Raw genomic sequence first — 27486 nt, 5'->3', positions numbered from 1 at the left:
GGATGTCAATGGACCTGAGGGGGGCCTGTTGTGTTCTAGCATAAATAATGGTAGATATGGGTGAGCCAATATGTGTGAGTGGGTTGCATGGCATGATGTTCAGAATTTGGTGGATGAATGGGGTCCTGGTTATGTTCCAGTGCAAAATATTGATACAAACCAGCGCAATGCATTACATTGGTATTTCAGTAGGTCATGTTGGCAGTATATCCAGATATATTTTGATACAGCACCTATTCGTGTGATGATACTAGATGCAGCCAAACTCACAGATTGCACATAACCAAGATTCCATATAACACCACAAATCATTATTTCTGCATCTCAAATAACTACCAAAGAATGCACTGGATGATAAGGAAGAGCTGGGATCTCAAGGGTACTCAACTACGAAGTCACAACCAAAGATTTATTGGCCCAATATATTTGGAAGATATCCATGGGCTTCCTTTTGAATGACTCTATTTTAATCTGTCATGACACTGGTCAATGACAGTAAATGTACATGTGAAGTAATGGTTAAGCATACATGTATGTAATATATATAACTACAGAGTACAAATTATTTTGTGGGGGACCCACCAGTCGGGAGACTATATAAGGCAGAGCACCCACTCAAGTTGTTGTGATCAAGGGATCCTTGCCCTATGGAGGCAGAATTATTTTTGGCAGTTGCTGGAGGAGCCACAGACAAATCCCATGCAGTGGTGAGATGTTTGCCAAGTTCTGAGATACTTGGATCCAAAGGTTGAGGAGCTGCAAAAGGAGGGTGAAGCCATGTCCCGGGTATCTGGCCATACGGGTGTCCGTGAACAGATGGCCCTGCAGAGGGGGGTTGAAGGACACTGAATGTTGGGGGATCTTCATGGCCTTTTTTTTTTTTTTTTTGAATCCAATTTATGTCCATTGGGGTAATATACCCTATGTCGGACACTACTAACTAGTCTAAAGGGCCCCTGCCCCTACGATATCTCAAGGCTCGCGAATGCCCCTGCATGAGTGTTACCCCCGCAGGTCCACCGTTCCTGCCAGCTGTTTTAGATGCGCTGCCTTTTAAAGATAAGTGACTGTTCTCTCCGGAGTATGGGTATGTAAGTGTCTGTCTGTCCTAGGTTGTCATCTGAAGCACCTTCATGGCCTTGAGTGTGTTGGCCATGTACCCGATCGATGCAATGTTGCCGCAGGTTTTCATCTCCACATCCTGAACCCTCTCCTCGACACTCTGGATCTTGTCCTCCATGGCAATGAACTTGGTGGCCCAAGTTTATCCAAGGCGGTGAACCTTGAATTTATCTCTTGATGAAGGGCATCGGTGTGATCACCTGAAGTCTTGAACAATGTCTCGAACTTACTGCCAAGAGCATTGATTTAGAGGAGCAGGTCCCAATTTGTTGGCTGTTCCGCATCTTGTGGGATGGGGGTATCAAACCCAATCTGAGGAGTAGGTGGTTCGACACAGTCGAAGTCGACGTCTGCAGGACCGGGTGCCAGTTGTTGCTGATGTTCTACTGGACGACATTAATACAGAAATGCAAAGAAAAAAACACCAGACATACCAATATCCGGATGAGACTCCACGTTGACATGTTTTGTGGGAGATGTTGCGAGTGCAACGGTTGGAAAAATTGGTGTGGCGGTTGCTTGTTCGGGGAAGATCAATACTGACAACAAAAAAGTGAATAATATGCTTACCGAGATCCATATCATTATCACTGTCAGTATCCTCGTCCAACTCCACATGAGGAGTGGGTAGTGTTGGAGATTGCGGCCAGGGCTTTGACATGGAGCATGTCGACCATGTACTCATGGGTGCCTTGGGTCTATCGTTTGACTTGAGCAAAAGAGCTGGAGTGTCAGTCTTCTTCTTTGCCTTCTTTGCCTTCTTTGCCTTCTTCTCTGCAGCTGCAGTTACCTTTGCCTTGTGGGTGGCAACTTCCCCTCGAAGGATAGCACCACATTCAGGACCCGGTAAATGGCATTTGATCTTTCAGCCGTCGCAGTTGCGACATGTCTTCCTCACCTCACCGGATTTCTTGGCAAGGACAATGGTGCAAGGAATGTCGTCCTTGATGCAGTGTTCGCATTGCATGCCGAAGAGGCGGACAGATGATGTCTCTTTGGGAGACACAGCATCCTTGGCATCTGATTCTGAAGACTAGTCACATTAGCACGAGATTATACAGGTTTCAATATAAAACATACCTCAGTTGCAGAAAGCGGGCGGTCTTTTGCTATCAAGGGCTGATTCCTTGGCCCTACTGTTGGTTTTCTCTTAAATGCATGTTAGTTAACATGAGACTGTGAGACAACAACACATACCTTTACAAAAATGACATCCTGAGTTGGGATGTCATCATCATCCCCGACTACGGCCTTCTTCAATTTGGCCAGCGTGGGCTTGATCTTCTTCCTAGGCAGGGTTTTATCAGCCTCGAGTCAAGTCTTGCTCATTGGCTTGGCATTCCAGATGATAATCTTCAGGATGTCATTGTCCTCGGGTTCTGACGTGCTGGCTTTCTGTTTGGTCATACCTTGCACAAAAAGGTCGTGCTTCATCTCAGTGACAGGAGGTGTCACAATCAGTGAGGCAGCACGCTCTTCGATAGAGACTTGTGATGATGGCTGAACCGGTGCAGGGATGGGTGTTGGTGCAGTTGTAGATGTGAGTGGGTGCTGGTATCCAACAGTCTTCTGGTATAGTGGATGGGTGCAGATGCAGATGTTGTCGTCCGAGATCATTGACCAGTCCAGCAGCCCCTTCAACCTGCCATTGAGGCTATTGTCCCTAATCTCAGCAGCACATGATAAGAGTATCAATGCAATGGTGGTGGCGGTGCGGCCATGCTGTGAGAATGCAGATGCCTAGAATAGGTCGTTAGTCTGGCTATCAAAACAGGAACTTTGAACAATGACTTACTAAATTCACGGCAATCTCATGTGCCAAAGTCAAAGCAGCCAGATGGTCTTCTGCAAGTTTTTGTGAGTTTTTAACAAGGAGCAAAATCTTGTCAGCTACAGCATTCAGGGCCTGGTTTGAAACCTTGGAGGTTGACATGATTGATGTAGCAGGTATTGAAAGTGAAGTGGTTGCGGGTACGGGTAATAGATATCAAAGTTCAGGAGAAAAGGTAGAGTCCAAGTTTGGACATGGTATATATAGGGAACAACAATTTGGGCCACAGCGATGCCGATCAAATTTGCCAATGCCTCGTGTCCATTGTTCCTAGACGTAATGCACCACAAAGTGTTGGAATCTTGGCTCCTGCCACGACAAATATCAAACAATATTGTGGAGAAGTCCAACATCATTGACCACATATTCACATCCACATTTGAAACTATTGCGCACCACCTGTTCCCTATTTAACCGACATATTCCCCACCCAAACATCGTGAACACAATCCCTGCATCATGTCAACTCGAAGAGTCCGTTTTTCCATGCCATTGACAAGTGAACAGCCAGACCCTATCTCGGCCGGTGAGTCCTTTGTCAGTGCTCTACAACAGAAAGCCTTGGCAAAATGGTGGGGTAATTTTGTACCCATAGACCAATGGACACCGCCGAACATCCGGCATAAATTTAAGGATTTGCCATTTCGAAGTAAGTGTCTTCTTTGGCAGATCTTGTTCACAGCATCAGTAAGCTAATTCAATGCCAGAAAATGACATGACTGCGGAAATTCGGATCGACACTCCGGAAAGTCACTTGGGAGATTCAACTCCTGATGTCTACAACTGCAACTTCGCCAGAGTGGAGGAGGCCATTCAGGAACTCTCTGGTAGATATTTCTGTAAATTTATGTCTACAGTTTCACTGATTGAGATATTTTCAGCGATATTGGGTCAAGCCCCGATCTTAACCTCCATTGGTTAGATCACCTCCAACAACCAAGTCTATAGACAAGGTGGAGGAGCCAATGGACTGTGATGGTTCTTTGTATGATCTTGGGTGGGATGGCATTTCTGCTGTCTCACAGGATGTTGGACCACCATCCGAACAAGATATGGCAGCTGGTGAGTATTTAGCCCATGTCTGGCTGAGATGACTCACCCCGTTGATTTGAAGGCAACGGGCCAATTTATAATCTCGGATGGAGCAAGTCAATGCATCCGACTCTTTCAAATACCCAGGTCCAATCGCTTTTGGTGGACAGCCCAAGTGCTTGTATGTCGGTTTGTTAATTTTCAGTCAGTATCCTTTGCTAATGGAAAATTGCAAAGCAGATGGCATGAATAAAAGTCCTATCTATGATCTCAGTTGGACATCGGACCCTATATAGCCATCAGTAGTATTTGCGGATGAGACACAGGATGGCCCCATATACGATTCTGGATGATCTTGCACCACAATTTTACCAGAGGTGGCCAAAGCCGCTGATGACAATGATGACCCAGTATATGACCTCAGCTGGGTGGCAACAACGGTAGAGTTGACGGTGATGGACAACAGTGTTATTGATCTAACGATAGATGAGACACCTGAACCCTCTGCACCACTCCCGATGGAAGAAGAGGTTATAGACTTGACCAAAGAAGATTCTCCTGTTTATGATCTCGGATGGGGATCTAGTGCTGATGACAAAGAAACAGGTAAATGCATGTGGATTTTATTTGAACATTGACTGAACATTTCCGACAGCAAAATCCGGGCATTCTTCACCCATAAGGATGGAGATGGATGTTCGCAGTACATCTTTGTCAAATCATGTGAGGGAGGCTGAGGACAATATCCTCTGGAGGAATCGTTTCATGAAGGCGATCGGCAATGACATGAGTGAGTCCGATGTATTATCCAGTGACAATGATTTTAATTGATTTGCAGCCGATGAACATGTTCATGCCATTGTTGAAAATGCTGTCTATGGATTGAATGGTTCCTGTGTTCCTAGCCAAATACTCATGGACAACAGGCAGACTTTCGGGATGTTTGCCGAGTCACAAAACCGAGTTACTGACGTCAGCCTGGACATCTGCATGTTGCACGGCATGATTCAGCTTCAATGTCAGCTGTTAAGAACTGTGGATAGCATCATAGTGTCTCTGGAAGATAACAATAATTAGATGCAATTATATTAGAGGAGTGTTTATGGTGTACATGATGTCTTGGCCTATGTAATTTAATTATGGAACATATACAGGAGGTATACTCCAATGCATGAATGTACGGCAGGTGATAAATCAAATTCAATTGATGTCAGATATGATTGAACAGTCTGTTTCAAATGCAACATGGACATTAGCAAAATCCCAAACACAAACTTATGAGCAGATGAAGTTTGCTGCATATCTGGAGTTTGGCTTCTTGGATCGTTTGGGGGGGAGATCCACGGCCTTGCTTCTTGTGTGTTTTGTGGGGGAGTCCTGCAATACATCTTCGGCAGGACATTTATGACCTTTTGTCTTCAACTGAATTCCTTTCTCCTTAGGTTGTTCCAGCCCATCTTTAGGACCGTGTTTACCCCCGCAATCCAGTTCATTGGCAGAATATTTGGAAGCAGCTTCCTTGTCAGCATAGTCTGATCAATCAGTTAAATTCTTTCGTAATTTACTAGCAGGACGAGATGCTGGTCCTACCCTCCGAGGATTGTCTAGAGGTGTCAGTGGTGCTTGGGAAGCCGATGGCTCTGGCATTCCCGCTCCCCATGTCGCGTCTGCAGCTTCTGGCAAACTATGCAATGCAGTCGATTGTGCGGGGCGCGTTTTTGTGGGCGGTCTTGTTTTGATATTGGATATTGTATCCCCTCTAACATTCTTTGCCTTATGCATTAATGTTTCCTCAGCTGAGGGGTCCTGCAGGATGGTCACTGCAACTTTATTCTCTTGGTGCAGCTCCAGCACTCCATGGTTTGTTTCCTGTAATGTTCTAAACGCCTTTGTCTTCCTGATCAGTGATGTTTGATCACTCGAGAACCCCCCATCAGATGGCTCAAAATCCCATGCGGATTCTGTGCGAGTGTTCAATGACCCAGAAGCATTCCCAGGTTTTGTTTTGCCTCAGGACTTCATGTTTGGCTGCCTATTCCCATGTTCGGCCGTGTGTGTCCATGTCCAAGGTCTGTTGTTGTCATCACCTGAACTATCTGATTGGATGACCGCTGACATGCACAAAACCTGTTTTGTACATGAACATGGCAAATATCTGGCTTATAATACCTTTCACAATAGCCTATGGTTCTACCCAGAATTTTCTATGCAGCGTCCATATTTTATTTGAGTATTTTTGGGCTCAAATTGGCTCAGTACTACTTAACGGTTTAAAATAATACTTATCCTTCTGAAAGATTGCCTTCAAACTTGTAGTTTGTCAATTAGTCAGCAGTTTCTCACACCTCCTAGAATTTTCTCACGCATTTTCACATATTCTAGGGTATGTTTTGTGTCATGTTCTGACATATTCACATACACGGGTTTTTCATTTTTACGGTACTGAGAGGAAAGTTTGACACCTGAGACACAGCCAAATATGTTTTGTAAACAGATGCGATACATATCGTGAGAAAGACTCTGCATATTTCAACCTATTTTTCTATTGTGCGGATAATAGATAGTTTCTGAATAAAATCACAAATATGTATAAGGATCAAATTCTATTGATTAAATTCAGAATGAGTTTGGCAAGTACAGGGAGAATTTGTTTTGTGATCTGCATACCTTGCATATTAACTGAATTTCCAAAATTTTGTTACAAATATTAAGATGCCTCCAAGGTTACAATTGTTCTTGCATATTTCACGTGGCATTTCCAAGGCCATTTGGAGGATCAAGTCACATGTCAAACTTAATGTCTGCCCAACTGGTGAGCCCGAAAACAAATTAAAAAAATGGTCATTATCTGTCAATGCCGCAAATTTGTATACAATTTTTAGATATGTCAAACATATGTACGAGCGGCCCTTCGAGTGCCCCACTGAGAGGTTCACTCAATCAGTAGATAGTCAAAGATCCGAATTGATGTATCCAATATGAATATAGAATGTGACAATCTTACAATACAAGTTATGAGCGAGAATGATATGGCTCCAAATGTGGGATGTTAAATGCCTTGCGAACACCCAGGAATGCGCAAGCACTACTCGAGTTGGCTTTATACCAGGTGTCATCATACCAGTTGCGCGGAAGCTTCTGAATCGCAATGGAATTGTGGGCTGTGCGTTTCTGCTCCAAGATGCGTGGAAGGGATGAGTTCCCAATAGGGACGGTCAGATTTTCTTCATAAGTAGCTGGCATGAAGGATTCCATGGCATGCAATAACTGAGTGATGTCAGGACTGAGCCAAGGAAGGCCAACTCGCCTTGTAACCTTCGGTATCACCCCAGGTGGGGTATTGGTTTCATCCTCACTCATACCATCAATATTTAATCGCTCAATGACACGCATGATCGTGTCCCAAGTTTTGGGATTCCAATGGTGATTTTGTTCTACTATTTTTCGACATCTCTGGAGTGTCTACAAAAGAAATTGAGTGGTTAGATACTGTGATGGGAACCGAACCTACCCCATGTTTTTGAGTATTAGACCTATCTAGGTGTTGCCTTCGCTCGTTTCATGCTGACATTTCATGGGAGGCATGATCCATGTCTTCAAGATTAGAAAATGTGCTGAGCTGTGCGCGTTGTCGATACATTGTTTGAGTACGGCGTAGTTTATTGATGCACAATAGGTGCAGATTGTCAAGGTTCATGGTTTCATCATTGAAAACCACTTTAGAGTATATGCCACTTTTGACCTTCATTTGAAAATCGACGGCCAGGAGGTTTACCACCTCTGTGTTCCAAGGCGATTTCTTCAGTGAGTCGCTCCAATCAACGGAGAGGTCGCCCACGGTGGGACAACTGTTGTTGTCCTTATTGAAGGCTCAAACAGTTTCTTCTGGAGGAGATTGGGGCAGTGAGTTGTTTTTGCCTTTTAAGAGCCCTTTCTCTCGTAGATAGGTGCGGAATGCAACCTAAGTGACTAATTAGCTTGAGTTAATTCTGAAATGAAAAAGCGTACATGTAAATGATTCTTCGAGCCTCACTTGCCAGGGCACTTGCGGCGAAGGTGAAGTTTCAAACCATCCTCGTCATCACTTGATTGTGTGTCTGACAAAATATCTGTCTTACAAGTAGGAGGCCGGGGATGAATAGAGGCTCTCAGACCATCAGATAACCCATCTGTCAACTGTTCGACAATCGAAGGGACCAAGACATCAACAGCATGCTTCAGAGCTGGCACCAACACATTTTGAGACAATTCAAGAAAATGCTGTGCAACAAGCCGATCAAGCCAATCTTCTATGGTAGCAGGCAGGGGCAAAGGTTTCACAGGTACAGCAGTGTAGATTTGGGGGACCGTGGGCTGCAAGTAAGGATTGGATTCGCAGTTGGGGGACTGGTAGCTTGCGATTGGATCAGTGAGGAGTCCCTCGTACTCGCATCTGTCATCCCAGTTGCAGGATCTGGGTAATCGCCCATCGTGATGTCTTTGACACCGTTCGACAGAGGCGTGGAAAATATGGGCTGCCCGATATCTGTAATAACATTGTTAGAGTGAAAATTTAAGGACAAACATCATACTGACCTGCATATGAAGTGCGATGAGAGATGTCGGGACTCCTTGAACGACTATTTTCCCTGCGGGAGGGCGCTGCATCAGACCGGGTCCATGTCTGACGACTCCTACGACTTGTGCGCCCAAGGTCAAGCATCTCAAATGGTAATTGATTTGGGCTCAGGTCAGAAGTACGAGAGAGACACCAAGTTGGAGTAATGGGGGTAGTGGCAACAGGAGGTGGAGTTGACATAGGGATAGGGGGTCCAGAATGAAGTATGGGAGTGGACCCAGGGTTAGAGAACTGGAATGGTGTCTCTGCAGGAGTTGAGGTAGCGATTGGGGATGTGAGATTTGATGCAGGGATGTGTGGTACTGGAACATGAGGCGCCGCATTCGCAGCACGTCCACAAAATGCAGTGTAAGGTTTGTATGTCGGTGTACCTTGAGTAGGCCTCTCGAGATAATCTCGGTGTTCGGGCAACAGCGGAACTCGAGTCAACAGCGAGCCATGTGTTGTGAAACTGAAGATAAATGTAAGTACGCGGATGAGGGCATGTTTTGACTTGGAATACGCACTTCTGCATCACGACACCTATCTTGCTCAGTGCAGTTACAAGTTTGCCGCCAGGCCGAGTTTCTGGGACTTCCCCAAGGAGAGGCAAGGGAGAATTGTTATTAGGAGAAGACATCAGTTGAGATCATAGATGACAATGGACAAACTACCTAGTTAAATACGTAGGGGCGGCTGAGTGCTGTTGTGTTGTACAGTTGCTACGCATCCCAGTCAAAAGTTGATCAGTAACAGTAATTAATCGGCTTACTGTAATAACATATTCAACTTAATTGTCTTTGACTTTATTGTATTGAGTCGATCTAATTGCCTGTGACTGAAATTGGTTAAGTAGGTATTGTGATTATTTCATAGATCTACATACACCAGGACATGCCTAAGAATCGCGAGTACAACTATTTTTCAGAAACATACGGAGCATATCGCTGACAACCCAATTATCATGGTAACGATCAAGGATAGGATAACATTTTATGGCCTAATGGAGTTTAGTGAGACGAATACTGTAGACACGACCAATTGAGACCTACCTCTAAATAAACAACCTGCAAATACGATTGATTTTGCCTTTTCCATGACTTGTTTATGTTGAGATGTTCATGGGCAAGGTGTACAATGAAAGACTTTTGGTAAAAATAAGTAGATAAATGTCATGAGTACAATACAAGGACACTCACCCGAGTTTCCTTGTAATCTGCAATGGGCCAGCCCAGCGTCATCTGTAGATTGTACCCTCCCCGACTGATGCGGGTAACCTCTCGTCACGGTTTCGGAATTTTTGACGGCAGAAGGTTGGGGACAAGTGACTTAGCCGCAAGTGGATTTTTTTGGGCGAGGTCGAGCGCTGACGAGTCTGCATCACGGGAAAATACCCTGTGTTGTGTCAAAGGTGGAGGAGTACAAGTGCATTCAGGGGGAAACTCACAGTGTATGGTGAGCTGATTGAAGTGACAACAGTATTTCCATTTAGACGATGCTTTGGGCATGACGCCAAGAGACAAACAATTGGATGGGGAGCAAAGAGAGTTTGCGTGATCGCTACATCATATATTCAGCGTAGATTGGCATCTATATAGGACCTTTACTTACAACAATCTGCCTGTTGTCAATTAGACATTGCTTAGCATCCAGAACACCACAAGGAGCGTGTTTGAGTTGGGCCCGAACAAAAGTATTTGAAGTCTCATAGTCCAAACTACATAAATTAAAGCTACTCATACAGAAACTCATTGTCATGCAATAGGAAGAAAGAGAAATGTTAAACAAGGTTTCGGTGCATAAGTAGTGAATGGGGAGAATCAGACTCCGCCAGAGATACCCGAGGTGGCCATAGCTTCGGCATATCGGATTGGCTACAACACTTTAATCACCCTTCAAATCTAGTTGTTTCTTTTATCATTAAGTATAAATAGAGGATAATATAGAATACAATGTCCTGTAACCAATGCGCAAGCTTTTTATTGTATTGACTCCAAAGGCCCCTAATATAGATGACTTAAAACGAGGTGTACCGGCTCACTTATCTTACTGTCTCGCTGCAAATTCACAATGGTTTCGCATCGCATGAGGCATTTCTTTGATTCAAGTATTAGCACTCACTCAAATATACACAGAAACATTCATCCTTGGGTTTGCGTCGAATCCATCGAGAATGGCAATCCAGTAAACTGCAGAAGCCTCTTACTTTAAGAAAGGTTAGTTGTTAAGTTCACTCCTCCAATGCTAGTGGTTACATGTTGCCACAGCCATATTCCCAGCTGGCTCAAGCAACAGCGATCACACTGGCTGTCATTTGCTTAAGCCTTGCAACCATGCTGGCTATCATTTCATTAGATTACTTACACAGACTCACCGTCCACCGGGTATAAACAGTAGATCACATACACATCAGAGCGCAACAAAAAAGACATTGTTTTTACACTAGAATGCACATACAACAGACGTCATTGTAACAAGCAAATGCCAAAGAGTATCATAACGCAATTGTCAGTGAAGCGACGTCAAATGATTTAAGTCAGTCATCAATCTGAGCTGACCTTCAATGGCTGGAACAGCATTCGGATGAGCCGAGCCAAACAGATGGTCCTCTTCGGATATAAGAGTATCTGTAGGAAGATTATCACTGATAGTTGAATTGAGCCTGTGTCTCTTTCCTGTCGGGGTAGTTGCTGCTCGTGAGGATATCTGTGTTTCCGAATTCATATAGATCTGCAGTGGCAAGTTCTTCTTATTGAGAAGAACTTGCTCAACGGCCTTGTCATCAGACGGCCAACGTCTAACCCAAGGTGATGATCGTAAATGGATATGATGTGGTCATGTGACTTCAGACCCTGCATACCCTCCATCTTTGTGTATGCAGGGTTGAGTTTCATGAGCAGCTCTATATCAGGACTGAGTGACCTTACATCCTTCTGTTGATACAGCTCGTATGCCTTCCAAGACGCAAGGGAGACTACAGAGTACTGATGCGAAAAGAGCTCAGCAAGTGTGACGATAAGGTCATCGAGCGGTTTGCAGTCGATGAACACAGGACTGCGAGCAAGGTCAGTTCTTCCGATGAGAAAATGCTGTTTCGTGGATGATCCGGTTTTCTCCACCTCCTCAGTTTCGAAGATCTCCTTGAAGAGAAGTGTCCGCTGGGCGTCGGTCATGTGGGTCCTTGAATACTTTAACACCGCCCACAGCACAACGTAGAGACTGGACTCAAGGTCGTCCTTGATGACATGTGGGGCATTTTGGTTTTGAACCAAGTAGGCTGACATGAATTGCCAGGTCCCCTTAGTAAGGCGGAAATTAGTAAAATGTATAACTTGGGAATAGCAAGAGCATACCGTGCGGGTTGATTGTCGAGGACCCTTTGTAGAGACCGACTTGGCTAAGTCCCAATCAATGAGAATGCCCTTGCCACGGAACATGACAATATTGCCAATACTGAGGTCTCTGTGTAATATGCCTGCTTTTTCATATGCATCCTTGTGGGCTGCGTTTGATTAAAATGAGTATGTTACATTGGGCTGCAAAGTACATACCAAGCAGTGCATCCCGAACCGCTTCAACAAGCCGGTGAGACCTTGGAAAGTTTGTCAATGCCTCGCCTACAACATCAAGAACCAGGCGGTAATGGCTGTGTGGAGTGAGTGTGTCATGGGGACAGGCCCAGTCAGCGCTTGAAAATTTGACGCTCTGCAGGAGTTGTTGAGGAATGGAGGGTACATTGTGGCATGCGATACATGTTGCGACATTGACAACATTGGCTTCCTTCAATTGCTTGTAGGTTTCTCCTTCTGGTAGGATATGGGGCAACAACACCTGCCAAGAGTCCTTGAACATGACGATCCTGTCTTTGTTGGGATCATATGCAGGACAGGTGCGTGTACCACGGCCAACAGGCAGAAGACCCATTGCAACAGGTGCAGGAATTATCAACGCAACGAGGCTAGAGTCCTCGGCGGGGACCTGCACTTTGAGCATGCGTGTTTTGGCATCAAGGTTGAGCCTTTGCCTGGCACGGTCACTCTCCTCGTCACTTGCGGGCATCACAGAAGTATCAACTCCATGCAATTCAGGAGATGCTTTTGAGTAACGATAAAAAAAATCGACTAGGTGTGGCTCTGTGTTATAATGTATAGGAGAAGTGACAACAGCACCCTCGCTGTCCCATCTGATGATACGTGCTTGATCTTGTATAATCAACACAGAGAATGTGTGGGTACGGTATTGAGCGGTAAGTTGAGCTGCTGTGTAGCTTGTAATTTGCCCCAAGGTATCTATGCCCTTCTCGGTCTGAGATATAAAGGATGTTCTGTTGTCGCATTCACGAAATGTGTCGTGAGTTCGGGACCACTTGAATTCAACAACAACTTCAGCGGTTGCCATATTGCATCCCGCCAATGTTCCATCAGAGTATACGCAGACATCCAGCTTGACTTGGAAGGGGAATTTTTTGCAATTATTCATGTCTGGGTAGAGGTGAGAGTCAACAAAAGATAGACCAGATGCAAATGTGTTCATGGTGTTAATCTGTGCGTGAGAGTCGGAGTGTATTCATATAAAGAAAAACAATCAGAAAGCACCCACAAACGGTTCATAAGCCTGCGCTTCTTCTCTAGCAAAGATTGTGCTGTCAAATGCGCCAGAAGTGAAGGTGTTGTCTGGAATCTTGGTAACCGGTAGGAACTTCTGGAGAAAATCCTTGGCATCCATCGGGCCAACAAGGAAACCTTGCATCTCCTTGCCCATAGCATTGATGGTCAGGATCCGATAGCGTGTGTTGGTTGTGTGAGTCAACATCATGGAGCAGCCTCGCTTCACGGGAGTGTCAAGAAGCTTGGATTCTTGTATGGTAGGCGGTGCAGGTAGTGTCTGATGGGGGCTCTGAGGTGTGCTTGGCTCTGCGGGGGAAGAATCAGCAGGGAGCAGTAGAGTGGGTATCAAGGTCATGGTATATGTTTATGTACAGAGTAAGGGACAGTGGGATAGCGGTATGATGATGGAAGGAAAGAGTTCAAATATTATGATCGAGAGGATTATGTAGTGAATGGGAATTCATCGGATATTGCCGATAAGTCAGCGACTATACTAATTAACCGTACATGTACCGGTACGGTGTGATGATGTATTGGGCCCACTAGACCCACTCGCATGCTTGAGTACTCTAGACCCACTCACATGCTTGAGTACTCACCATGGATCAACCACATGTTAAAGTTGTGTTAAAGGCTTTGAAAGGAAAAGAGAAATTTCAAGGTTTCGAGCTTCTAAGTAGTGAATGGGAAATTAGAACTCAGATGGGGATATCTGAAAGTGCCTGACCACTTGTTGGTTATCGCACTAAGTGGCTAACCCACTATCATAGGTGGTGCTCAGCAGGTGTGAAATATTTATATGTCTGCCTGCCTGAAAGTTACAAAATCATGCAAAATGGGTCGCGCCCATGTGGTATATCATAGCGTGTAGTGGTATAGTAGTCTTGTAAGCTATACATCCCTTTTGATGACTATACATGTATCAGCACGAGTGAATCTCTTCCCTTCCGTCGTGATTATCTCCGTTGATTTTTTCGGAGCAGACCTCATTGTAAAAATAGTCCCAGCATGATCGCCTCGTATCAAAGTGAATGTCTTGTTTGGTCCCATTGGTGGTTCTGGAACAAGAACTTCAACAGGAATTGTGTCCACTTTCATCCCCTTGTTACTTGTTCGGGAGGAATACCTGACGGCAATTTCTCCCTCTTTGACCGGTCCTTGAGGAGGTACAAACGGATTCGGGACGAGCGTGTCAATGAGGTGATCAAGGTACGACGAGTACCACACAGCAGTGTGTGTCTTTACTATCCTGAACTTCATATGCCAATCAAAGAACAACTTAACGATGCGGGGATCGTGTAAGGCTGCGGCAAGGCTGGCTGCTGTGATCTAGTGTGAGAAACAGAAAAAAATGCAATAAGATGTCACCATACCAGGACTTGTTGATAAACCCCCACTGGGAGGAATCGTTCGAGGTTCTGTCAAGTCCTCTTCATCGATGGTCCAACAGTCTGGAGGGGCTGCATGGAGTGAGATGAGGTAAACAATGTGTGAAGAATCTCACCAGTTCCAGTACGCTCACTGCTCAAGTGATGCAAGACTGACTCAGCGGGTGCATCCCAGGATGATCCGATGACAGGATCAGCAGGCTGATCAGAGCACGAAACAACAGGGGGATGTGAGGGACGGGGAGTTCGAGGGGGCTCGACATGTGGGGCTCGAATAAATGATGCTCGAACTAAATTGTTGAAATTGATGTGCAGATTCAGAGGCAAACGAACACCGCTAAGGAGAATTCCTGTCCGGCTGGATGTGGGTAAGTATCAAACAGAACAGGAGAAACAGTTCTCTCACCTGACAACATGTTCTCAATGGAAAACCCTTCTTGAACATTGAAGAACCGCCACTATGCATGTGTCCTGGGAGAGCGAGTGCAGAGTGCCTCTGTAGGATTTCATAGGACCACAGATGACAAAAACCTCTTGACTGACAACGCTCTGCATCGGATCTCGATCACTCCATCTGCCAATTCTTGCAACATACGTGATGGATGTAGTGAACTATACTCCATACAATTAAAAGTGAATCAAATGGAATTTATGAATTTATGGAAACAAACCTTTGTGTAAGGCGTGACTTGGATGGTTAATGTCTTTTTTTTCAAAATTCACGTGCAGTACTGTGCCTGATAGGTGGAGTCGTTCACCTCTAACGACTCGAACAGTATCTCCAGCTACAACATCATATCCGCGCTCATTAGTATATCGAAGAGCTGTTGGATTGGGATTAAATGCTGTTTCCCTTATCGGAACCAACAGCATCCCCAGCTCGCTCGAGAGGAACGCGAGTGACTGCGTCACTAGATCAACCTCGGTTATCTCCCCGAATTGAAGATGATAGACTCCGTCGACTACAATGACATAATCGCCTTTCATAGGATTGTCATGATGATAAACTGATGCGTCACCCGGGCTCAAATTGCTGGATTCATTAATGTACGTTGCCAAGCAATAAGTTCTGACAGTGAACTGTTGATAACAGTGTCAGTAATATAATACGAAATGAATTAAATCACTTGCTTGAGACTGGGAGGTGTGGTCATACACCACAACGGAGTTATCTTCAATGCCGACTTCAACAACAATTCCAGTTTTTTCTTTGAGGTTCAAGGCCTCTATGCTATCTGTGAGCACACGAACATTGTCTCCCACATGGAATTTCCTCTCCAGATTGGCGATGGGGAACATGAGCGGTGTCGAAGAGACCTTTCCTACATGAAGCGATTCCTCCATGTAAATCGATGCTGAATGAGTTGCCATGTCGACACAGATAATCTTCCCCAGGCAATTACGCAGCTCCCCCGCTGTAATTCGTACTAAGTCATCTTGCATCCAGTGCTGTGCAGCATATGCATGCCAAGTGGATTGCACCAATGCAGGATTGCAGCCCGACTCCTTGTGAATCAGGATGTCCTGTGGGGTGGGAATGGCAATCTCAACAACTGCGGTCCTGGTGAGTTTCAACGACAGAAGACCATGGATGTAAGTGTGTCCGCCATCCTTATAGATGATCTCGCCGCCGGGGGAGTTGAATAGGCATGGCATACAAGGGTCCTGCCTAATATCGCTCTTCGGGACGTGGAGCGACCTTGAGGGAACTAGGAGTGTGATGGTATTGGATTCGGGATCATATGAATGTCCATATCCCACGTCGGACCAATAATGCCCACAGGTGGGACGATACCAGCCAGGAATTGCTATGTCAGGATTGGAGGATCAATCTGCTGCTGTGGGGAGAAAGATGACATCGACAAAACAGTTGACATGCGAGGAAGGCCAAGCTTCTCTGATGATCAAAGTATTTTTGGCCTTGACACATAAGCGGCCTGGAAGGGTTGAATGCATGTAAACCCGGAACCCCTTGGTTTTCAAATGTGTTGCCAAATAAGACATTTTTGAGGCTGTAATTCAGTTTAGATGGTGATATGGCATGTTCTGAAGTTATACTCACAGGGAACAGTGATCAGCCATGTTGGGAGGGCAGACGTTGGCACCACCCCGGCGCTCTGCATAATTAATGTCGTTTGGTCAACTACTCCTCCATCAGAGTCCTCTAGAAGCACTGTGTTTGGCATGCATCAGATGTCCGCTTCCGAAATACTTCGCGTTTTTCGTCGAGAGAGTCGGCTTCTGTGATGTCATCCAACACAGATTCCCAATGAGCGTATGACTTTGGGTCATCACTAAACTCTACCCCCAAACGGTCGTACGGATAGCTAGAGGTGATTTACTGTCAATAAACTGGTTCAAAATGTCATGTGCATAGTCATTTGATGAAAGAACTCGTCATGGCGGATCGTAGGCTGGGGTGAACTTTTCACCGAGGATGTCCATCTTGTCTATCCAAGCACGTCCAGGGTGAAGCTGTGACCTACTCGAGGGCACCGTAACTCTTGCGAGCAATGACATGTGCTGAGCCTTGACGGTGTGAAGATTTTCTAAGGCTAATACAGCGTCTTCATTGGCTGAGAACAACGCATTCCTTGCCTCCGCCCAATCTGGTTCAACATACCAATCGCCCAGGTGCGATGTAAGCTTCGCCTCCATTTGAGGGAAGGTCATGTCAGTGGTGAGATACTCCTCAAAAATGTTCCATGCTGCCTCGTCCTGCAATGGTGTCGGTAACACGAGATCATCGTCATCATGATCAGATATTAGGAACGACTCGTCTAGTAAGGAATGAAATGCGTGAGACATAGATAGCTATTAGTGACGAAACGACTCACCTTCCATATCATCCTGATCATCGTGCATATCATCGTGCTCATCGCTAGATTCAGCATTGAGGTCGAGATACATCTTCGACATAAGTTAGCTGCATGAGCAGATAATGATATCTTGACTCACCTTGGTTCGTTTTCTGAGCTTGTCCAAATCGATTCCAGACATTGAAGCTCGTTTTAACATCAATGATAATTTCATTCTGAGATCGTAATCTAGCTTTATCTTCTATAATTGTCAAGCACATAGCGCGAGTAGAGAGTAGTGAAGTAGAAAAGAAGAAGCATTACACTGAGGATGAGCCATTTTGTAGTGAATCCCAATTTGGACTGTGGACATTCCCACACATGTGATTTGACCATAAATGGGGGCGTGGGAAAGAACAATCCGAGAAAATACAAGACGTCTACTACAAATTTTGAGGTCCAGGAGAGGTGTAAGTATAAGTAATATAACTAATGGTATATAATGCAACATGATAATGATAATCAATGACCGCAGATCTTTAGTGTAAAAATGTCCGGACAAGAAAAGGCTGCTTTCAACTTCTCAGATACAGTGTTTCGAGTCTGAAGCTCGATGTTTTGCAGCTCCTGAAAGGCGGTGTCGAGCCAAGGACGACAGTGAAGCTTACACAATGATAAGTACTAATTATGCTTGGTATCAAGGAAAACTCACAAAGATATCATCTCTGCAATGCGTAGAAATCGCTAGATTCTTTGCAGGCACCATGCGGCATTCATTATCCAGGACCTCAAAGTGCTCAGCAGAATGAGCAGTGCCATAAAAGCTCAACTGTGACTCCTGGATGCCGATAGAGTGTTGAGTAATGCCCAGAATGACAGACAGGTAATTAGGATTGAACGGGGTCGAATCTTCCTCAAACTGCACGCTCAGGTGTCAGATAGAGTGCGCTGGATGGACTTTGGCTAGGAGGGCAAGCAGGTATCAAGGTGGACCACCAAGAATGCCCAAATTTTGCAGGCAGTAATCAGGAATGACATGCCGCTGATGTGAGGAGTCATTGGTAATGAGGGAAGGAGTATGTCCTGGCATAATCCAGACTTGACCAATATTCAGATGCCATGCCAGAAAATCACCTAGAGCAGCAGGGGGACACTCAACGTCGATGCTGAACATATGAAGTAGCGGAAGGTGGACATTTGTTAGCAGTGTGGCCCACTGGATGCCGCTCAAGGCTACGTGAGTGAGTGAAAGATCAGTGATTGGGGAATCACGCAAGGTTGCGAGAGTGAGCTGGGCGACACTCGAGGAGAAAAATGTGGGCGAGTCTATTGACAAACTCCAGAGATTGCATACTTCGCTTGGATCTGAATGGGGAACAAAATCGGGTACCATCGTATGAGGGTGCTCTGCATCAGTGCTTGAATACCGAAAACTAGAGCAACCTAGGTCCTTGATGAGTTGTAACAGAGATGCCAGATCAACTCCCGGGGGTGTGTCAAAGCATATAACCGATGAGATTGGCTTACTACCTCTCAACGCCTCCAAGAAAACCTTGAGGGCTGTCAAGTTATGGTCACCGATACCAAGGAAATCACATCGGAGAACCCGAGGAATGCAGAAGAAAGTCATGTGAGCATACAACGGAAGGGCTAGGCAGCCTTGGGCATTGACTCGCAGCCACATCTGCTCAATGTGGAGGCCCATGGAATGAAAATATAGGGATGCAGCGACATCCCTTGACAGGCGGCAGACTTGTGTGACTGTCCTCAGGTCTGCCACAGGCAGCTGTTCGAAGATCATCAATATCAGCTCATTTGGAAAGGGCCAACATGAAGTCAGTATGCCGCATCCAGAGAAGTCAGCCGGAATGGCGACCTAAGGCACAATTAATGAAATTTTTTGACAATGATGAGGCTGGCTTACTTGCAAAGAGGCACGGTCTGTGCTGTGGTAGTACACTGCAGATATTGGCTGGGCCTGATGACAAAAATAAAACACAGGCGGAGGACTCATGAAAGGAAAGACTCACTGCGAGGTCAGAAATCGCATAGGATCGGGCGCGGGTACGCCGCTTGAAACTGGGAGGGAGGGAGTCATCCGGTGTCTCCAAGTCTGATTTGCGTTTCAAACGCTCTTGAAGTATTTGAGGTCGAGAGTCTGCCTGTAACGAAACTATACTTAATGTCAGAAGAAGACTGACATAAGGAAAGGCTCACAGTTAGGTCGCCAATCACATAGGAGCGAGTGGAAATTTGTGTGAAGCCCATGACTATGACTATTGGATTGAGCATAACTGAATATATCCGACATATTTATACACGTATCTTGAACGTGGTCGGATCCTTGCCAACAATAAACTTGTCTACATGCCAATGGGGATGGACGACTCAGGTGAAATGAGGTATCAACCTCACAAAGCACCATAGGGGAGATTAAACCACTTCGCAGAATTGAACAATAATCCATCCCGAGCAAGCAGCCAAGAAGCTCAATTCGGCCTCAATACTGCCAAGAACAATGAGTGATTGTTTTGCTTGTTGTGTAGGTAGAGCTGACTTACAGTCAATGAATGTTGTAACCAGCGCAGAAATTACTCAAGTGTCACTGTTCAGCGGCACCATTCAAAAGTCTAACGATCTATAACATGTCTAGACTACATTGACGCAACATCAGAAGCGATTAACAGTCTATACTACAACACAATAACAAGTCTAGACTATGCTATGACACAATCACAGAAAGCCTATGCAAATCTAATCAATTGAACAACTGAAATATGGAGGAAAGGAAGACGCAAGAATGAAGGTTTGGAACCATATGTAGTGAGTGAGATTAATCAGACTCTGCTGGCGTTTGCCGCAAGTCAAACAGAGTAACCCACTTGGCCCACTTTGGATTAATCAGACTCCGCCGCAAGCCACTTGGCCCACTTTCGGGTATCTCCATCGGAGTTCAATTCGTCTCATTCACTATTTAGGTTCGAGATCTTCTGTATGTTTTTCTCTTTCTTTCTTTCATCATGTATAGTCCTTCATAGAGTATAATTCGTCTCAATATATATGATGTATTACATAGAGCATTACATAGAGCCGTGATCACGGCCTAATGTAACATGACAATGATGGACTTGTGCCCAACCCACCATGGTTCAGTGACTCCATGAACTTTGAGTTCAAATTAAGCTGATTTATTTATAGACATGGGCTATTTACACCTTCAGTCAACTCTCTGCAAACTCTCCTGGCATTGTGGCAGGATATCCTAATCTTCATCAGAAGGGACTTGAATGTGAAGGTATGTATGTTAACTTACCTGTCAGACGGCCACCCATTGGAGCTGATGGTTTAGTGCTTAGTGCAGCCCCGAGGGACTGCAACCCACGTTTCACTTTGGGAATGAGATTTTCGACTTGGTCGAAAATTTGTCGTGCTATAGCAGGTGAGATAAGATAGTCCTATGGTAGTGTCATTTACATTGATCGGCGTAGAATGAATGATCTGTGTTACATTCTGGTTTTCCACCTCAGTGGTCAGCTCTCCATTATAACATGCTTCAGGCAGCACAATGTCATCGACATCAATGCCCAACATTGCTGTTTGGAGCACTATGTACATGCGCTCCCATAACCGTTCAGTGACAGGATGCATCCTTTTGCAGTGACGCTCTATGTACTTATTCATGCCTTTGTGTAGGCCTCGGATGAGATTTATTTTCTTCGGCATCTGGTAACTGGAGTGAAAAGGTACCAGAACGATGGCGAGGGGTCCAACCTTTGGAATAAAGTGAGTTTTGGCTTTTCTTGGTGACAAGTGAGACTAATTACTTCATCATATGCCATAAGGACATCTGTGCAACCATATGTCCCATTTGTCCTGTTACCCGCACTGATGGGCAGGTCAAGATCCACAGCGGATCCCATATACACATCCTGAAGATGTTCAATACCCAATTATACGTAAGTGCTGTACTCACATTGTCTGAGCTTCGCTGAAGTTCACGCTCATAGGTCATCAACAAGGCATTTATTCCCCATTGCAGCTCCTGCATCTCGTACGCCTGTAAATTTCCCCTGAGCGCACACGCTGATGGTCTGCCATATGGATTGAATCATGTTTTTACAGAGCTGTTTTTGTGAGAAGGTAATTCTGATGCCATGACTGGTGCAATTTACTGACTTCGTTCGTGAACTCAAAGTATGCCAGGCACTCTTCATTTCGCAATAACAATAGAAGTTGCATTTGAACAGTTTTTTTTGGTTTAATACATATTCCACCGCTTTGTCTCCATTCCTTGTCTTTGTCTCCATTGTCTCCATCCATTCGTCATCTATTCATTGATGGGCACCATTATCAGTGTTGCATCCCGGTGCTTTTCTTGCAAGTCTTTTGTCAGCAAATATGAAATCCATCTCGATGCCAACCCACCAGGTTAAATACACTCGGCTTTTCGCTGGTGTCTCAAAAGTCAATCATGGATGTAAGTGGCGAAATCCAGGGGAGCTCTAGGTTCACTGATGCAGATTTAGTTTGCCAACAAATTTATTCTTACTCGCCATACCAAGACAGTCAATGTATTGGCTGTGAGCATGCATGGAGCATTGCTCCTTACAGGAGGTAGCTAATCATCCGTTTTCCTTGCTCGCTCATGTTGACAGCTGAGATAGGCAATGATAGTAGAGTCGTGGTATGGAGCCTCACATCTGGTGAAATGATTCAAGAAATTGTTTCACCAGCGGCAGGATATATTAGTGCGATCACTTGGATTGATGTCGACGATCGTGGAGAGACAACCTTTGCATTCGGGGCGTCAGATGGCAACGTCCAAATCTATGAAAGAACTGATGATGTAAGTGTGATGGTAGTAGCACCTCTAGGTGACTGATAATGTTTGATCCCGTCAGGCACTTTTCGAATTTTGCAGTACTACGATTGGTCACTCGGGTCTGGTAGAGTCGCTTGCTTGGGATCCCGTGCATCATCGACTGGCGAGTGCCGGTGACGGTCGGCCCCACGTTTGGAACTTCACACCAGACAGTGTGTTACCAAATCATAGTACTTGTGTCGCATTGACTTTGTATTAGAAACTCTCGTTTTCATCACCTCAAAGCTCAATAAGCAGCCATATGTGGCGCGCACGGTACACTTCTACGATAATGGTACTTCAATACTAGTATTGTATCTTGAAAGCGGTGAAATGTACGTGCACCATAAAAATTGTGATCTTACTCTGACTGTGAGCCTAGTTTCTGCTATTCCATCGAACCCTGGGATTTAAAGTGGCACAAGAAAGTCCAGGGAAGGATGTGAGTTGGCGTTCACTCTGTGCATACAGTTATTGATCCTTACGCTGCAAGTAGGAATACTACCCTCAAGGGCAATTTCCTCCTTGTAAGCAATCTTAAAGACGGGGTTGACAAATATTCTGTGCCTAGCCTTCAATGTGTCCAGTCTTACAGCCATGTGATCCTGTGCAATGTGCCTTTGCAAATCTCCATTGCTCGACAAGCAGGGCTCATTTTCATCGGGGGCGACGATGGTTTTGCTCGCATATTTAATTATAGTACTGGTGCATTCCGAGGTCAGTTGGAACATGCCAATTGGGGCGATCATGTAAGTGCGGTTCTAGCATGTATCTCGCTCTATCTAATAAGACGGAGGTAGTCGTACAAAGGGCGCACTGGGTGCATTGTTGTTACCAGCAGCTGCTTTGATGGGCACAGTAGTGTGAAGGTCTGGGCGGAGGGCGAATTGGTATGTGTTGTTGAATATGTATTGAGGCAATTGCTCATCACTTACTATAGACATTGACGGAGGACAACAAGACCCATAAGTTACCCTCAGCGGGATCTTCACCTGCCTTCCAGCTGCTTTGGTTTGCGATTATTTGCGTGCTCATGAACATGGTCATGCATGCTCTTCAGTCGGGCACAGTATCAGAACTTTTCCTCTTACTTCAAGGCAGTGTGACACGTGTCATTGGGGCTTTGTAAACTGTGTACACTTGACGTTTACTATATGTACTACCAGATCTACAAATTGTTTGCGATATCATTAAACCAGCGTGATCTTCCACCTCTGATGACAATCAGTCATACACCAAAGTCCTACAGGGTAGGAGGTTAGTACTGGTGCAAGACTTCTATAATGGCAGAGAATTCACCCTATTCATTGCTTTTAGGACCAATTCAGTTCCCCAAGGCATCGAAATAGTGTGGCAAATTTTACTCTTACATACCGGTACAATATCAAGCTGGCTATTTAAAGCACAGCTCCATATCTGTGCGCCAAAGTCACTGTAGCCTAGAAAGGGGTCTTGGTACCCCGCAGCTACAGGTAAGTAACATCTGACTGCAACATAGTAAACCCGCTGCTGATCCTCCACAGAAAACATGTGTTCAATAACACCCGGTACAATTTTTGCCAATGTGTTCTTGAAGAACACACAACTATCCGCCCGTGAATAGTTGCGACTGCAATATTGCAATCCTGCTATGTTCAGCCATTTATACTCAGTGATGTGGTCGTTTCCAGGCAGTTGAGTCCCTGCTTTTTCCAATGTGTGTCGCACTTTTGAAATAGTGGTCTTGATGATATTGGCTTCGACATGCGAGACACATGGAATCGGTTCTGTTCCTGTTTGCAGGATGCCAGTGTCTGTACGAAATCCTTCTTCTGCGAATGGAGCACAGCATCGCTGCAGGATGTCAGCTGCTTTGTTGAAGATGTCAGGTGCACCAGGTTCTTGAAGCATTGCCTTGACGCGTGCAGCTGCGCAAAATGTCTCCAACATAGTTCTTTCTAACTCCCCTGAAGAACCCTATTCAATATGTCTCCCGTATTTCTATTCGTGCTCACCGATCTTGTAGTTCGTATTGGTCTTCTGCAGGGCTCTGATGATCCTCTCAAAGGGAAACATCCACCAGCCATGCATAGGTCCATATCTTAGAAGAAACTCGTGAAGGTGGAGACAGGAGTGGTGGTTAGGATGGAAAGAATGGCTTGGAAAAACATCTCGGATGCACTCCAGGTAGGCTTTCATATATATGAGGTACTGCTGAGTGTGGTGCGTCGACGTTACATGCGATGTTCCCCATCGGATTGCCATCGCCAGCAGCATTGTGCTATGAGCTAACTTCTGCCTCTGTTTTCCATTTTCATCACCAGGTTTCGTATGATCGGTCCCCCAGAGTTTTGCGAGAGTCACCGGTAAGTCGAATTCAATTGCAGACCGCCATTGCTCTGCCTTGAGCTTACCGTGCTCTGCTTCCCCCAGGTTTTTTGGTGGTCTGCAGTGCCATGAAGGTCGTTCAATGCTGCGCAGTTCTGTTTGAATTTGATCGATCTCTACGTCTGTGAGGACTTTGCCAGATATGCCATTTTGGTTGTTTTTCCCTTCTACTTGGGCCACGCACTGCTTTACTAATTCCTCCGTGATGAATGCATTGTGATCAACCTGCATCTGGTCTCCGTCGTTCATTGGAGCACAGTGCGTGGGTTCACCCTATCAAGTTGTCAATGGGGATCATGACTATGAAATGGACAACGCACCAGCAAGGCTTCGGCTATCTGTATTTTTGTGCTGTGTTTACCGGCGCCCGACAACACTAGCCCTGCCTCTTGGATCAGGGCTTCTAGGACAGGCACCCGTAAGCGGGTCATTGCAGAGACAGTAGGGTTCGATCTCAAGAGTGTTCTTCCCCTATCTAATTCTGATGCATCCAAGGGTCTTTTATCTGGCTTCCTGATCGCCCTGATCGCCCTGCCAGCCTGTTTGTCGATGATAATCAAGTCCCTGAAATGATGTTGCACCAACCCAAGGAAGAGGTTGTGCATGCAGTCTACAATGACAAACCTCACTGGATCCCAGTAAGGTAGTCGTAGAAGCTCGGACCACCTCACTCCGTGTCGTTTAAATATTTTGTCACGTTCTGACTTTGTCTCTGCACTTTTCCATTCTTCTGCAGCTGCCCTATGTTCGCTGCACGTGCGTCGTCTCCATGTCTCGCAGTCAAAATTCGCAATCTCTGACTTTTTCTGCCAGCAAAGTCCACACATTTGATTTGCAGTGGGCCCCGCACATCTTACGAGTTTGCGAGCGGCTGGTAAGTCGTTGATTGCCACTGTGATGACAGACCTTGAAAGTCTCCCTTCAGCATGTTGGAATGTCCTCGTAAATCTTGTCCCATCTTTCCATGATGGCACGAAAAAGTCGACAACAGGTCAAAGAAAATGAGTTATTTCATCGAGAGCTGGTTCTCTGGGTCCAGGTATAATGCCGACCAAGTACATGTTTTCTGGTTTGTATCGGAGACTGGGCGGCAGGTTCAGTAATCCCATCGCAATTGACCCAACCGATTTTTTCTTGCCAGAAGTCTTATTTCTGTGAGGGTTAAACCAGTCCACTGAAAGACTTCATGCTAATCTGAGATCCTGTCTCTTCAGCCCATCCAAGAATGATTTTCCGTCAGCGCCGAGGATCTCCTGCATCACAGTGCCGTCCTTGATATTCCACATGCGATACTTCTCATTCATCATCATTCCACGGTCCATAGCTTCCTCTATACTCGGCCGACTTAACATCTCGGCAAGGAATGCATTGAAGTCTTGAATGACATACGGGCGCACCGGCGTCCACATTTTTCCGCCTTTGCCCTTCCTACATTTGACCATCAACTGACCACATGGCTTGCTACCTCGGTACCTCTGATGGGTGCAGCATTCGGGGTATGGTGATTTTTTTCTTGTAGGTACAGGTGGGTATGTGCAAGAACATCTTGTGCAGGTGGCAAATGTTTGAGTAACTGGGTCCAAGTCAAATTTTTTATGGATGGTATGGATATCAGAGGGAATGGTGGGACAGGTCGACGTTCTGAGTGTAGTCTCGAGGAGAAGATTCAAAAGGCCAAGGACTGCATTGCACCATGGATGAGTGACATGTCCGAAGACATTCAAGATCAAGGCAATGAGCATGGTAAGGAGTATGGCGGGATTGGCATTGTGGTATCTTTGTTTGAAGCAGGGTCCTATTTGTGATTTAGTAGTGTAGGCATTCCTACTAACAATTGTGTCTCACCTGTGTCGACAATTTTTGCACTATCCAGATCATTATTGGTTGCTCTATGAGCGATCACGTCCATGATGCTCTTCACCGCAAGCCTCATTTCCTCCAAAGTTCCAAGAATTGCGTGCCAAAACTCCTCATTACAAGCATCGCTACTGACTTGCATGTGTCTCACTTCTTCCTGCATAGTAGTCATTGTTTCATACTCTGCAGTAAGCATCCCCAGTACTTGTTGCCCATCAGCCAAGTGAAGCTGATTTACAGCATCAGTTACAGTTTGAAGACAAGCATGCATCTCAATGTCGAGGAGGAAAAGCTTGCGGTAATTATCTGATGCTTCTCCATGTATTTCCGCTGAATGCTCCCTTGCAGCTCTAAAGGTATCATTCAGCGTGCATCGACTTTCAGCTGTGATTCGCCCTTCTTCAAGCCTGCCCTCAGTTCTGTCTTCCAATGTCAATTTGAAGATGCTCCTGGCGAGGTCCTCGTCGTTCTATTCCTCCAAAAGTAAGCTCGATATGAGCGTCAAATCACGATATTTAACTCACCCCTATCTTCAGCCGTTGCTTTGCCATCGTTTATCTTGCGGGAAATCTTGTGCAACAATTTTGATAGTATGAGTGATGTAGTGGGTATTTGTAGTGAACGTAAACTCAATGAAACTCTTGTTCCTGTTGTTGTCCAATGCTCCTCCTTGTATTTTCATAATGTCCTAACTAACTAAGCGGCCCACTAGACCAAACATATAAAACGAGTGCCCCACTAAGTGAGCCACTTAGTGGGGCACTCATATGACACGCACACAAGTTTAGGGTCGTTGTCAGAGGCTAACTCTCAGACATATTCGTGTACATATTTGTAATTTTTGCGCTCTCTGTCCGCCCAACATAGCCACACTCTGTCCCTTCGCCCAATTTAATACATTGTTAAAATTTGTCACATATCTGATCGTATGGCATGTCCACCATTTATATCTGAATTTGTGTAGTCAACATATACCAATTATTTTCATTATCTGGTTACAAATATAACAATAAGGTAAATTGATAC

General features: G+C 45.3%; 10 protein-coding genes across 10 annotated transcripts; 2 read left to right on the top strand and 8 right to left on the bottom strand.

Annotated features, from left to right (window-relative positions):
- Positions 1–1368: 1368 nt before the first annotated feature.
- On the bottom strand, positions 1369–3055 carry F5147DRAFT_652731 (uncharacterized protein; the record flags this gene model as incomplete). The annotated part of the gene is made up of 8 exons (XM_041433667.1): positions 1369–1505; positions 1557–1661; positions 1693–1984; positions 2021–2155; positions 2203–2271; positions 2320–2410; positions 2507–2862; positions 2918–3055. The coding sequence occupies 8 exons, from the start codon at positions 3053–3055 to the stop codon at positions 1369–1371; spliced, it is 1323 nt and encodes a 440-aa protein (XP_041293114.1).
- A 357-nt stretch (positions 3056–3412) lies between these two features.
- Positions 3413–5062, top strand: F5147DRAFT_652730 (uncharacterized protein; the record flags this gene model as incomplete). The annotated part of the gene is made up of 6 exons (XM_041433666.1): positions 3413–3602; positions 3661–3780; positions 3902–4015; positions 4361–4591; positions 4641–4775; positions 4824–5062. 6 exons carry the CDS (start codon positions 3413–3415, stop codon positions 5060–5062), a joined length of 1029 nt encoding a protein of 342 aa, XP_041293113.1.
- A 198-nt stretch (positions 5063–5260) lies between these two features.
- On the bottom strand, positions 5261–6103 carry F5147DRAFT_652729 (uncharacterized protein; the record flags this gene model as incomplete). Its single annotated transcript, XM_041433665.1, has 3 exons — positions 5261–5517; positions 5551–5946; positions 6073–6103. 3 exons carry the CDS (start codon positions 6101–6103, stop codon positions 5261–5263), a joined length of 684 nt encoding a protein of 227 aa, XP_041293112.1.
- An 894-nt stretch (positions 6104–6997) lies between these two features.
- On the bottom strand, positions 6998–7378 carry F5147DRAFT_773547 (uncharacterized protein; the record flags this gene model as incomplete). The annotated part of the gene is made up of 1 exon (XM_041441475.1): positions 6998–7378. The coding sequence occupies one exon, from the start codon at positions 7376–7378 to the stop codon at positions 6998–7000; it is 381 nt and encodes a 126-aa protein (XP_041293111.1).
- A 2102-nt stretch (positions 7379–9480) lies between these two features.
- F5147DRAFT_576521 (uncharacterized protein) lies at positions 9481–9862 on the bottom strand (the record flags this gene model as incomplete). The annotated part of the gene is made up of 3 exons (XM_041431325.1): positions 9481–9582; positions 9635–9727; positions 9782–9862. Coding segments are annotated over 3 exons (276 nt in total), but the record flags the coding sequence as incomplete, so codon positions are not given.
- Positions 9863–11223: 1361 nt separating this feature from the next.
- On the bottom strand, positions 11224–13544 carry F5147DRAFT_652727 (uncharacterized protein; the record flags this gene model as incomplete). The annotated part of the gene is made up of 5 exons (XM_041433664.1): positions 11224–11312; positions 11443–11881; positions 11936–12084; positions 12134–13124; positions 13182–13544. 5 exons carry the CDS (start codon positions 13542–13544, stop codon positions 11224–11226), a joined length of 2031 nt encoding a protein of 676 aa, XP_041293109.1.
- A 536-nt stretch (positions 13545–14080) lies between these two features.
- F5147DRAFT_652726 (uncharacterized protein) lies at positions 14081–19643 on the bottom strand (the record flags this gene model as incomplete). The annotated part of the gene is made up of 19 exons (XM_041433663.1): positions 14081–14518; positions 14558–14649; positions 14712–14927; positions 14984–15035; positions 15173–15189; positions 15249–15657; positions 15736–16385; positions 16640–16694; positions 16790–16904; positions 17064–17132; positions 17201–17357; positions 17415–17487; positions 17536–17637; positions 18088–18294; positions 18412–18608; positions 18903–19161; positions 19300–19353; positions 19406–19537; positions 19593–19643. 19 exons carry the CDS (start codon positions 19641–19643, stop codon positions 14081–14083), a joined length of 3345 nt encoding a protein of 1114 aa, XP_041293108.1.
- Positions 19644–20596: 953 nt separating this feature from the next.
- On the bottom strand, positions 20597–21589 carry F5147DRAFT_652725 (uncharacterized protein; the record flags this gene model as incomplete). The annotated part of the gene is given in 6 exon segments (XM_041433662.1): positions 20597–20637; positions 20689–20830; positions 20850–21146; positions 21200–21304; positions 21349–21466; positions 21552–21589. The coding sequence occupies 6 exon segments, from the start codon at positions 21587–21589 to the stop codon at positions 20597–20599; spliced, it is 741 nt and encodes a 246-aa protein (XP_041293107.1).
- Positions 21590–21846: 257 nt separating this feature from the next.
- On the top strand, positions 21847–23365 carry F5147DRAFT_773541 (WD40-repeat-containing domain protein; the record flags this gene model as incomplete). The annotated part of the gene is made up of 9 exons (XM_041441474.1): positions 21847–21852; positions 21902–21989; positions 22040–22221; positions 22277–22409; positions 22457–22571; positions 22619–22678; positions 22733–22985; positions 23037–23126; positions 23177–23365. 9 exons carry the CDS (start codon positions 21847–21849, stop codon positions 23363–23365), a joined length of 1116 nt encoding a protein of 371 aa, XP_041293106.1.
- Positions 23366–25787: 2422 nt separating this feature from the next.
- F5147DRAFT_773539 (uncharacterized protein) lies at positions 25788–27011 on the bottom strand (the record flags this gene model as incomplete). Its single annotated transcript, XM_041441473.1, has 4 exons — positions 25788–26031; positions 26077–26398; positions 26449–26929; positions 26985–27011. The coding sequence occupies 4 exons, from the start codon at positions 27009–27011 to the stop codon at positions 25788–25790; spliced, it is 1074 nt and encodes a 357-aa protein (XP_041293105.1).
- Positions 27012–27486: the final 475 nt, after the last annotated feature.

The sequence above is a fragment of the Suillus discolor genome, assembly GCF_016758755.1.
Source record: "Suillus discolor strain FC423 chromosome Unknown F5147scaffold_26, whole genome shotgun sequence".
NCBI lineage: Eukaryota > Fungi > Basidiomycota > Agaricomycetes > Boletales > Suillaceae > Suillus > Suillus discolor.
The sequence above is the reverse complement of the archived record's forward strand: the minus strand, read 5'-3'. Positions and strand labels throughout refer to the sequence as shown.